The 12,567-nt window shown below is 41.8% G+C and overlaps 2 protein-coding genes and 1 pseudogene across 3 annotated transcripts; all 3 read left to right on the plus strand.

The window, feature by feature from the left end:
- Window positions 1–12,567, plus strand: part of LOC115644257 — a 43,016-nt pseudogene that overhangs the window by 2,854 nt on the left and 27,595 nt on the right.
- LOC115644258 (histone H2B 8-like) lies at window positions 5,395–5,852 on the plus strand. Its single transcript, XM_030548376.1, has one exon. The coding sequence runs from the start codon at window positions 5,472–5,474 to the stop codon at window positions 5,850–5,852; it is 381 nt and encodes a 126-aa protein (XP_030404236.1). The 5' UTR covers window positions 5,395–5,471.
- LOC115644230 (histone H3-like) lies at window positions 7,918–9,326 on the plus strand. Of its 2 annotated transcripts, XM_030548340.1 has the most exons (3): window positions 7,918–8,314; window positions 8,819–8,919; window positions 9,044–9,326. In XM_030548340.1, the coding sequence occupies exons 1-2, from the start codon at window positions 7,918–7,920 to the stop codon at window positions 8,878–8,880; spliced, it is 459 nt and encodes a 152-aa protein (XP_030404200.1). In that variant the 3' UTR covers window positions 8,881–8,919; window positions 9,044–9,326. The 2 variants fall into 2 exon arrangements, with proteins under 2 accessions (XP_030404200.1, XP_030404190.1); XM_030548330.1 differs by having other exon boundaries at window positions 8,819–9,326.

The raw sequence follows: 12,567 nt of genomic DNA on the forward strand, positions 1-12,567 counted from the left end.
GTTTTTCTGTTTAAAAAAATAGTATGTGATTATTACATAAAAAGCCACAGATTTTGTGGGTTCATACGGTTGACTACCCTTAAGTTTGCTGTTGCATATTAGTCTTTCCCTGCATTGTGTTAATATGGCTCTAATCTTGTTTTACAAGTGAAGGAATGTAAGAAATAGTTATAAATTGTGTGGAACAGGCAAAATTACTGATAATACTTTTTAATGACTTGCAAGTGTGATGCTCAACTTTAAGCAGAAAGTCCCCTGAAATCCCATGTTTGAAAAAGTTATATGTAGACATTAAGGTCACATTGTTCCCCATACCTTTCCTGTTCAAATAAAAATAGTTTATATTAATGAATAGTTTTGGATCATCCTCATATACTGAATCATAATATTAAAATATGAAGAAAATTGCTGAATGATAGAAAATAAGTGTTACATTTTGTTAGTTTAAGTCTGAGTAACGTTATGCTAATAATTTATAATAATATAGACTGAGAAATGAAAATCAAATGATAAAAATCGGGATAAATGTGTATGAGTATTGTTATATAACATTGATTGAAGGAAAGCTAATGAATATTTCATATGGAAAGATATAAAAAACTGAATGAACTAGTGCCCAAATCAGAGAATATCCATCATGAAAAGGAGAAGAGCTTTCTGGTATCCAAGGACTCATTAACTTTGGCCTGTAATTGTTCCATATTATCTGTTTATTACTGTGACTGTATGAAATATGGGGGATGCTTGAGGACATTATGAATACAGTCAAACTCCGCCATAATGCACCCCGCTATAACGCGAAATCGCATATAAAGTGATGGCAGGTTGGCTCCCTTTAAGGTACAGTATAATACAGTACGGTACTGTACCAGTGGTCCGCAACACCATGGCAGGGGAGAGAAGCTGCAGCCCCGCAGCTGTTGTGGACAGAGAATTCCGAGGCTGCTGGCGCCGGTGTGCTCTGTCCCCAGCAGGCGTGGGGCCCCAGCTTCTTTCCGGCTTCTCCAAGGCTGCGGGCGCCGGTGCTCTCTGAGGAGCCCACAGCCCCGGAGTTCTCTGTCCCCGGTAGGCGGGGGGCCGCAACTCCTCTCCCCTGCTGGGCACTAGGCACTAGGGGCACTAGGCGGTGCACCTCAATGCACCGCCTTGGGGACCACTGAAAACCTGACTGATTTGAAACCCTGCTATACCGCGACCCCGCATTTAGCGCGATGGGATTTTTTGGACCCCAAAGATCGCATTATAGCGGGGTTTTACTGTATCAATATTGTAAAATTCTAATGAGTTATGCCAGATAGGCCATGTAAGGTATCTGCAAAAATGTTATAATTTGCCAATTATGATAATCTCATTTATGTGTTTTTATCACTTTTGTATTGTGATAGATATATCTGTCTGTCTGTATTTCAAACTTGTGCTATGCTTCTGGGTGACAGCCTCAGTAAGTTTGAGATCAGCACTGCCTAGCCTTCTTGATGGCCCATTAAGGACTATCATCTATACAACTGACCCACTGAGAGAAGGCAGATACACCTGATAACTCAGCAAGGCATGCAGGGACATGACTATGGGCAGAACTTTAAGCCTTTCAAGCCATGTGCTGGGCAGCTTGAAGCAAAGAAATCACAAGCCGCATGGCAAAAGACTATAAAAGGCAGCCGCATCCTCTTCATTCCTGATTCTTACCACTGGAATAACTTCTCTACATAGAAAGCTCTTTAAAAAGGACTGAATGACACATCCAAGTTGTGCATGTATTTCAGAGGGACTTTCAAGTCAGCAAACTCATCAATACTGCTAAGGCCATGGCTACACTTAGGCCTTAGCTACACTCACACTTTACAGCGCTGCAACTGGGGTGTGAAAAAACACCCCCCTGAGCGCTGCAAGATACAGCGCTGTAAAGCATCAGTGTAATCAGGGCAGCAGCGCTGGGAGCGCGGCTCCCAGCGCTGCACGCTACACCCGTAAGGGATGTGGTTTACATGCAGCGCTGGGAGAGCTCTCTGCCAGCGCTGCCGCTCTGACTACACTCACACTTCAAAGCGCTGCCACACAGCTGCGGGAGCGGTGCCGGGGCAGCGCTTTGAAATTCCAAATGTAGCCATACCCATACAGTTCTGCAGCGCTGGTAGTTACAGCTGTGTTCGTACAGCTGTGTAGGGCCAGCGCTGCAGTGTGGCCACATTTGCAGCATTTGCAGCGCTGTTGGGAGTGGTGCATTGTGGGCAGCTATCCCAGCATTCAAGTGGCTGCAACGTGCTTTTCAAAAGAGGAGGTGGGGTGGAATGTGACAGGGAGCGTGGGGGAGACAGAGAGAGTGGATTTTTGGAGCTGACACTGTTCTCAGCTCCCTGCCTTGCAAGTTCTAAGGACTGGAAGACACACATTGCCTACCTTCAATCATTTTAAAAGTTCTGACCCCTTCCCCCACCCTTCTCTTATTCACTAAATGCAAATTATGCACTCCTAAATAGCCGTCAGACCAGATAAGCATCTGCTCAACACGGACTTCCCCCTCCCCCTCTGCCATGTGAGCGTGCTGTTTCTCTCTTCAAGCAAACAGCTGTGAATATTCCAAAGTAATTCCCCTGCCTGCGTCCGCTCGCTCAGCAAACAGGAGCTGTGTTTGTTTTTTAAATAAGCAGTTTGGCTGAACTCCGAGCTCCCCCTTTCTTCCGGTTTGTTGTGGACAGGAATTCTGGGATACCTCCTTATACCCCGGAGGCCAATAAAAGCGCTGGTAGTGTCCACACTAGCTGACCAGCGCTGCATCACCAGCGCTGAAATCGCTACACCCGAGGCACGACCGGGTGTACAGCCAGCACTGCAACCAGGGAGTTGCAGCGCTGGCTGTGCTTTGCAAGTGTGGCCACATCCTGAGTTGCAGCGCTGTAACCCCCCACCAGCACTGCAACTCTCCAGTGTAGCCAAGCCCTGAAAAACTGTATTTTCTAGGTAACTTGCAATATTCAGTGCCATCCTTCCTTCCTCCTCACACATCACCCCATCCCTTTAAGGAGCACCTTTACAAATTTCCTAATCAAGTCGCCTATTAGGACAACCCATACCCCACTATCCAGACAATATTTCTACCGTTTGCTTTCTTGGGTGTGAGCGATGACACAGCAACTTTTATTACAGGAAGGCTCATCTATCTTGTAAAAGATGTCATTTATCACCCCAGTTTAGCAAGCCTCCACATGAAAATTTCATTTCTGCCAATGAAACTCAGACCTTCTGTCACTAAAACAAACCCAACTCCCCAAAGGGAGATAAGTCCTCTGTTGAAATATTTCTATCAGCAAAAAGTCAGTGTAGTCTCTGCATTACCTGTGCCAGTAAAAAACATCCTCCCAGCTACAGTCCCACTATGCCTCTGCCAGGACAAGGACTGCTCTCAGCACAGTTTTGAACTCCACTGACCAGGGGTCAGAATGATAATGGTTATGGGTTTCTTCATTTCATTTCATTTCATTTCATTTCATTTCATTTCAGACAAATGTAACTCAAGACACAGAAGATCATTATTCCTTTAAATCTGAGCACAAATAACCTGTCAATGTGCATAGATTATAGTTTTATATTCTTTATTACAGATTAACACATTTACTTTCAATGCACCCCTTCCTTGCCGTTTCTATCCTGCACCCATGCACCAGTTCTCACCTGATCAGATTCAGTTTTACAGTCAATTCCCTAAAGCTACATTTTTTCTGGGCCTTTCCCAGGTTCACCTTTACACTGACGATGCATTGTGAAGCCCTTATTCTCAATCCTTGTTCCCTTTTCCATACCTTTTTATATATAGCTGAAAATATTCTACACAGATCTATAAGATAAAGCTATGAGTACCTATAATTCATGCTGCAATGTAAAGCAAACAGTAGAAGGAAGCTATAAGTATAAGCAGTGAAATCTCTGTCTTGTATTATATCTCTCTGCAGGTCTTTGTGTGGTGTTGCATGAGGCACTACAGTCTTTTTAATAGAACGTAGTGGTTTTAGGAGGAAAAGGACTTGTTAAGGAGGGAACAATTTTTTAACCCATGTTCAAAACTACCAGAGCCATTACTTCCTTACTATGAAATCTATTTAGATTGACAAAATCAATTCAAATAACTCCTTTCCACCCCAATTTGGAGAAAACCCTATAAAGAAAAGTGTTGTTGTATATTTGATTGTATTGCTGATACATTTACAATTACAATTACAATTTGCAATTACAATTTACTTCGGCATCCGACGAAGTGGGTATTCACCCAGGAAAGCTCATGCTCCAAAACGTCTGTTAGTCTATAAGGTGTCACAGGTTTCTTTGCTGCTTTCAATGAAAACAAAAGTTCTCATCTTCCAAGGTTTCTCCAGCCCCAGGATATAGGTTGTTGACTCTTCTTTAACTCACCATTTGTCTCTCCAAGGGAAATTCCAGTGGCTGCAAAATGAGGTAATTCGGTTCCAGACATTGTGCAAAGGAGAGAGGCCGAAAGTACAGTGTGCAAGGGGAAACTATTGATGATCTGTAGAAAAAAGTTCAATTTCTGACCCTTTGGTGGAAGTGGGATTAAATCTATTAGTTAGTTTGAAAAGCCTGCCAGGATTGGACAGCGACAAAACACACAGCTTTTCACCTTAAAGCAGATTCAACATTATACAGACTTTTCTTCTTCCATTCAGGAAGGGGGGAGGTAGAGAAAGAGAGAATGTGTGTGTGTGAGAGCTAGAGATATTGAGAAAATTGTTGCTATGCTAAACAGGATTCTTTGTGCTTTTACAGATCCAGATTAACACGGCTACTCCTCTGATACTTGATACCTGATTTTTGTTAGTTTCCAGTCAGATTCGGTGGCCATTAGGAATTATATTTAAAAAACCTGAGCAAAAATGACCCTGAAAGGAAGGAGGTGGGAGAAGAGGAGAGGATAATTTATCATATTGTTGCTTTAGTACACTTGTTAATCGAATTCATTACTCGTTAATGTTCTAATGCACCCCTTTCCCAATGGTACTGCTACATGTTTTAAAAGTAGGGAATGTTACTTTACATTAAGATTTTTTTTTTTTACTAGACTCAGAAAATCTTAGCCAAAAAGAAACTTGGCCTTAAAACATGTTATTTCCCTGCTTTACCTGACCCCATAGTGTACGTCGCACTAACAACTATCTAGAGAAAGAAAAGTACCAAAAAATGCAGCGCTCCCGCCTCCGTCCCACACTATCAATCTTAGAAGAGTTAAATAATTTTGCATAAGCTAAAAAGATGTGATTGTCTGATCAGCCAATGATAATACGGATCTCACTCTGATCAATAGCGAGACAAGATGTAACGGGGTGACTTGTCAAGTCCAATAGGAAACAAGGAAAAACAGGTTCCTTATTTGCATGAGGCTATATAAATGAGGGGCAGCACTGAGTTTCACGCATACTGTACGTTGTGAGAAGTAGCTTTAAATAAGAATAAAGAGTCAGAAAATGCCTGAACCTGCAAAATCTGCTTCAGCTCCAAAGAAGGGGTCTAAGAAAGCTGTGACTAAGACCCAGAAGAAAGGAGACAAGAAACGTAGAAAGACAAGGAAGGAGAGTTATTCCATCTACGTATATAAAGTGCTGAAGCAAGTTCATCCAGATACTGGTATTTCTTCTAAGGCTATGGGTATAATGAATTCTTTTGTAAATGACATTTTTGAGCGTATCGCTGGGGAAGCGTCTCGCCTGGCGCATTACAACAAGCGCTCGACTATAACTTCCCGGGAGATCCAGACCGCTGTGCGCCTGTTACTGCCCGGTGAGCTGGCCAAACATGCTGTGTCTGAGGGAACCAAGGCTGTTACCAAATACACCAGCTCTAAGTAAACATCTGGCTAACTACATTTATAACGCAAAGGCTCTTTTAAGAGCCAATCACCTTTTCTTTTAAAGAGCACAGCATCACTAACATGTCTCACTTATATTTTTCAAACTGCATCATATCGTTTGCGAAGGAAAAAAAATAGTTTAACATAACTATTACCAAGTAATTTGTTAGCAGTTTTTCTTCCCGAAATTTATGCAGAAAAGAAGCCTGGATTCTTTTTACTAATTGTAATAAACAAGCAGTTGTATTTGCTACAGTCCAGGTGAAAGGATTTTTTTTTTCTGTAAAAGTGATTAAAGCCACCCGTTACTAAAGTAGCATTATGATTACGTGGTATTCAGGGAACATTTTAGCAACACATTAGGTTTCTTTTGTATAAAATAGGTTTATAATTTTCAGGGATCTCACTGGGTTTTCAAACTAATCACTGTTGTCACTGTTTCCTAATATCTCATTCCTCCATACCATCTCCCCATCCTTGAACACTTTTTAGCCCTTGAATTAAACCAGTTGTCAATTTCTTATATCAAAGACGTTAAAAAACAAAGTTTCCCTTTTATTTTCAAAGCACTTTCCCCCTACTAAGCCATAAATTTTCTTTGGGTCACTGTATAGATTTATGGAATTACAGATAAGTTAGACATTCTGAAAACGTTTGTTGAAATGGAGTTTTCAACAAAACACATATAGGAACCAGGATCAGATCTCATTACAGTCATAGCAACACCGTTATTATGCTATTACTTTATACTATAGAATGCTTAGGTAGTAATCCTCTAGGATTTCACTTTGATCCATTCTCACCTATTTAGCTGGCAGGAAAGTTTGGTTATGGTATATTATCTAAAATGGTCAGGTCCATTGCCTTGTTTACTTTCATGGCTGAGAAGCTAGTAGACGTTTTGTAGGCTTGCAAAAGCTACAATATAAACTAAGGAGATAAATGAAGTTTCAGGTGATTGGCAGGAGTTGAGAGTGGCCCTTATTATACCCTGGACGAGCTTTAACCTTCAAACCCATAAAGAGTTGGGCTCGATATTTCAGGACACAGACTATGCTCGTGGCTATTAAGGTCTTTTCCTGGTCTCAGCGTAAATGACATAATCGAGGATCACCCTTAGATGAGACCAGAGATACATTTCACCACTGCAGCAAACGCGGTGACAGACAATCGGAAATACTTGAATATTATTTCGAAGCATTTTTCTGTGATGCTTAAGCCCACTTTTACTAGCGTCATTTTCTCCTTTACCACGTTCAAACATTTGATTAGACACCTTCAGTAATAATAAAATGACTGTGGGCTGGTGGCTTGAGTACAGAGTCTATGATGGCTCCGACCTGATTGAAAACTGAGTTGAGGTTTTTAAACGGATGAAATGATATTCCTACCCCTTAAAGCGAGATATTGAACATACTGTATAGACTGTTTCTTGGGTCGATTATTTGGAGACAAATTATTTTATCATTATAAAACAATAACTTGATTTTAGTATGTGAATATTGCGCCTAATTATTATAAAACTCTCTTTAAAAATCACTCTTGAGGTTATAATGGAGGACATAAGCAGATCAATAACATAACAGATCCTTTATAAAGTGCGGGTGGGCCTGTCTGAAAGGAAGAAAAATATAAGACATTTCTATCGCTTTAAAAGCAGCAAATTAAAACATAAAAGGGAATCAGAACCAAGAGATATTTTTATGCGTTCGACGAATCACGCGATTTCAGTGTTCTCCCGTCTCCGGGAGTGAGGCTAGTGCAAAGCTTTCTTAGTTGGAAGAAAGAAAGTGGCAATAACATTCAGGGATACAGATTCAATCACTTTGAAAATGATATAGTCAGAACCCCGAGCCACAGACACACACAAAAATCACAATGAACAAGGCGGGCTTTTTAAATTTTCATATTGTCCAATGACATTTGGCTTCTTCGAAAAGGCCAATCAGAAGAGAGGATTTAGTTATAAATACTGCCCGAGACGTAGTGCTCTTATTCATTTCCATCCATTTTTTCTTGTTCAAAGTCTTTTTTTTTTTACAGCGACTAGGTGGTCTGTTAATATGGCCAGGACCAAGCAGACGGCTCGTAAGTCTACTGGTGGCAAAGCCCCGCGTAAGCAGTTAGCTACTAAAGCTGCTCGGAAGAGCGCTCCTGCCACTGGTGGAGTGAAAAAACCTCATCGCTACCGACCCGGGACTGTAGCCCTGCGAGAGATCCGCCGCTACCAGAAATCTACTGAGCTGCTTATCCGCAAGCTGCCCTTCCAGCGCCTGGTGCGTGAAATCGCCCAGGACTTCAAGACCGATTTGCGCTTTCAGAGCTCGGCCGTTATGGCCCTGCAGGAGGCGAGCGAAGCCTATTTGGTGGGGCTCTTTGAAGACACTAACCTGTGCGCTATTCACGCCAAGAGAGTCACCATCATGCCCAAGGACATCCAGTTAGCCCGGCGTATCCGTGGTGAGAGGGCTTAAAGGCTGCCCTTCAGCTTCTAGTAACGAAAACTACTCCAAATGACCCAAAGGCTCTTTTAAGAGCCACTACATTCACACTGAAAGGAGCTGTAACTTGTTCATATGGTCTTTTTTTAAAGTACGAAACTTGTTTTAAAGCTTTTTTCAAGTGAAAATTGCGGACTAAATGTACACAGTTTATTGGCAGGCGGTAAATAAATATTCCTCTAACATTTATTCTCCAGCTATCTCCACCTTTTGTGATTACATTCATTATAACGCTCCTAAACAAAAGTAATTTGCTGTTTAAAATAGTCTCTTCTATTTAATGTTCTGTTCATTTAAAAAAACCTTGCATAATCCCACTGTTAATGTAAATTTACAAGTCTGTAGACAAAAATTTTAAGTGAATGCTCCAAAGCAGTGCTGATCAACTGAAGTTGATCAGCACCGCTTCGTGCTGTTAATTGCCCCTGATGAAACAACATGTTTACTGTATTTTTTTTTTCAGGACATCGCCAAAGGGGCGGCGGGGCTTCTGTTTTGAATTACATTTGTGGAAGTTCAAAATGAAGTCAAATTTGAAACTTTATAAGAAATATTTTACAGCAAGTAAGTTCGCATTCTCCAAAAATCTTGTGTTCAAGCTATAAAATATCCTTTTAGTGTAAGTGTAGCAGCTTTTGGAAGAGCCTTGGGATATTTTTTTACTTGTTTTGTTTTTCAAAATGCCCAGAAGATGGTTGGAATCTTCTGAGCCCTCTCACGCCGGATACGCCGGTATACGGAAGGAAGCAAATGTCATTGGACAATTTGAAAAATTGAAAACCCCGCTCCGTGGTTTAGGAAATACATTCCTCCCTCATTGATTCCTCAGAGTGAAGCTCATGGGCCTAATGCATGAACCTTGCGCCTCCCTGAGTGGCCCTTTTGTATTGTTTCCTCTCTTACTTTTTTTTTTTTTTAAATAAACACTTCCACTCCACTGCATGCATGCACTCTCCCATATTTCTTTTTCATTTCTTCTGTTATACATATAGGTGGTTGGGGATTTAATTATGACTTTCAAACCGACCAAATCTGTGAACATGAACATTATTCAGCTTCCTCTTCTTTGGTACTAGCAATCATCTTGAATAGGGCGACCAGATGTCCTGGATTTTAAAGGGACAGTCCCATTTTGGGGGACTTTTTTCTTATATAGGTGCCTCTTAGCCCCCAACCCCTGTCCCATTTTTTCATAGTTGATTATCTGGTCACCCTAATCATGAACTCCAATGCCCGGCGAATGGGAGGGTAAATGTCATGGTATAATTCTCCACTCTGAACCTTAGTGTCCAAAAGATGAGATACCAGCATGAATTCCTCTAAGCTCAATTACCAGCTTAGTACTTGTAGCGCTGCCACCAACCAGGAATTCCAGTGCCTGGTACACTCTGGTCCCCACAAAAACCTTGCCCAGAGACCCCCAAGACCCAGACCCTCTGGATCTTAACACAAGGAAAGTAAACCCTTTCCCTCACCATTGCCTCTCCCAGGCTTCCCCTCCCTGGGTTACCCTGGAAGATCACTGTGTGTCAAACTCCTTGAATCTTAAAACAGAGAGGAAAATCCAGCTTCCCCCCTCCTTCTCTCTCCCCCTCCCAGACTCTCCCTGAGAGAGAAAGTAATCCTAACACAGAGAGAAATTAACCTCTCTCTCCCCCTTCCCTCCTTTCTCCTCACCAATTCCCTGGTGGATCCAAACCCAGTCCCCTGGGGTCCCACCAGAATAAAAAAACAATCAGGTTCTTAAACAAGAAAAGCTTTTAATTAAAGAAAAAAAAGTAAAAATCATCTTTGTGAATTTAAAATGGAATATGTTACAGGGTCTTTCAGCTATAGACACTGGGAATACCCTCCCAGCCTAAGTATACAAGTAAAAATTAAAATCCTTTCAGCAAAATACAAATTTGAACTCCTTCCAGCCAAATACCCATTTGAACTTCTCCCAGCCAAATACACATTTGCAAATAAAGAAAACAAACATAAGCCTAACTCGCCTTATCACCTAGTACTTACTATTTTGAATCTATAAGAACCTGTATCAGGGAGATTGGAGAGAAACCTGGTTGCACGTCTGGTCCCTCAGAACCCAGAGAGAACAACAACCAAAATCTAACAGCACACACAAAAACTTCCCTCCTTCAAGATTTGAAAGTATCCTGTCCCCTGATTGGTCCTCTAGTCAGGTGACAGCCAGGCTCACTGAACTTAACCCTTTACAGGCAAAAGAGATATGAAGTCCTTCTGTTCTATTAACTCTTACTTATCTGTTTATGACAGTAAACAACTACAGGATTCAAATGCACAGAAAAATCCCTTCTCATTTAATTTTGTTTTAATTTGCATATTTTAAGATAGTTATATCTTACAGTTCTTTCCCTTGGACTGAGTGGCATGCACACCTCCTGGAAGATTTGTTTACTCTCCTTCCGTCCCTTCTTAAAATCTAAAATTTGAGAGACAGAGGGGAGGACTTTATAGTAATTAGTTGTGTGATAAATAAAGAGGGGGGAGGTAGCTCCCTGTGCTGGATACCCAGCCAGCCAGTTAGTTGTAAAATCCCTCTTGGTAGCCGTTCTTTACTTGCTTATTACAAGTTGCAATATTTAATTACTAAAATAATGAAAAATAGGGATTTTATTTCTATTGCAAATCTCTCCTTTCTTAAAAGAACAATATTGTATTTAATATGTAGCTTTAAGGAACTGGATAACTATTAAATAAATTCTCTTCTTCTACTCCCTTGCTTTCCCAGTATCCCTGGTCAGTTTTCAATCAGGCAGACCAGTGTATAAAAGAGCCATTCAAGCCAGCAGTTCATAGCCTTTTATTAATAATTATTAATTGTTATTTATTATTAAAGTCATCTTAGAAAATGTTTGGATGTGTTAAAAGAAGAAAGGATCTTAGTAAATGTGGCCTTCAACACCACAGAAAAAGGGTCCAAAAGACAATCCAGGAATCAGTATACAAGCCCCTCCATTGCTTCCTTTGATGAGCCATGAAATGTACTGCTTGTATGAGTATCAGAGGGGTAGTCATGTTAGTCTTGATCTGTAAAAGCAGCAAAGAATCCTGTGGCACCTTATAGACTAACAGACATTTTGGAGCATGAGCTTTCGTGGGTGAATACCCACTTCGTCAGACGCATGCATGCATCTGACAAAGTGGGTATTCACCCACGAAAGCTCATCCTCCAAAACGTCTGTTAGTCTATAAGGTGCCACAGGATTCTTTGCTGCTTGTATGAGGAGACCCGCTGAGTGCAGAAAATGCATCCAGAGAAGGTGATTCTCCTGATCCAGTAAAAAGAAAGATCTTAACAGCTATGGACATGGTTTATATCCAGTGGTCAGCTGCAGCCGGTTCCCACAGGTTCCCAAGAACCGGTTGCTAAAATTAGACCTCCATGGAGAACCGGTTGTTAAAGGGCCAGGGGGCGGGCAAAGAACTCCGGTCCACGGGCCGGACCATCCTGTTGCTCCCACGATTCCCAGCTGGGGAGGCTGAGGCTCCCCTGGCCCTTCCCCCGCTTTCCCCCAGCTGCATCATGGCCAGCCGCCGGCATCAGCTGGGGAGCTCAGCTGAGCTCTGGAGTCGTCCTGCTGCCACTTTTTAAGAGTCCCAGCAAGGTGTGTGTGAGGTCCTGCTGCAAGCTCCAGGGCTGGCCTGAGGGGAGGGGCAGCATGGCCAGCAGTTGGGCAGCTCAGCTGAGCTCCTGAGTCGTCCTACTGCTTTGAGCTGCTGGCAAGGTAACAGGGGAGGGGATTGCAAGTTCTAGGGTTGCCAGGGGGCAAATGGGGCAATTTGCCCCAGGCCCTGCAGGGATTCCCGGCCCCTCTCCCGCTCCTTCCCTTAAATCATAACAACCGGTTCCCTATGAAAAGTTATGATTTTGGCAGCTCATCACTGTTTATATCCTGAAAGATCAGGGCTACACTCTTTACAGTTTTGGAGGTTAAAGTTCATCCAGGATTATCCATATCTATATATCTACATATTCGTAGGTTCTTTTAAGGGAGAACTCCAACTCCAGCCAATGAACTGAAACTTCAGTGGACACATTTAGTTATACTGTAGCTTTTATAACATTATAAAAGGCTTATGAGCTTCTCTTCTCAGCCTCTAAAGTTAAAGGGTAAATGAAATTGACCAACATAGATACTTAAAGGTAACAAAACTTCTCTGGGTTAGCATCCTGGAGATTTATTAATT

Source organism: Gopherus evgoodei, chromosome 1 (assembly GCF_007399415.2).
Source record: "Gopherus evgoodei ecotype Sinaloan lineage chromosome 1, rGopEvg1_v1.p, whole genome shotgun sequence".
Classification (NCBI taxonomy): Eukaryota; Metazoa; Chordata; order Testudines; family Testudinidae; genus Gopherus; species Gopherus evgoodei.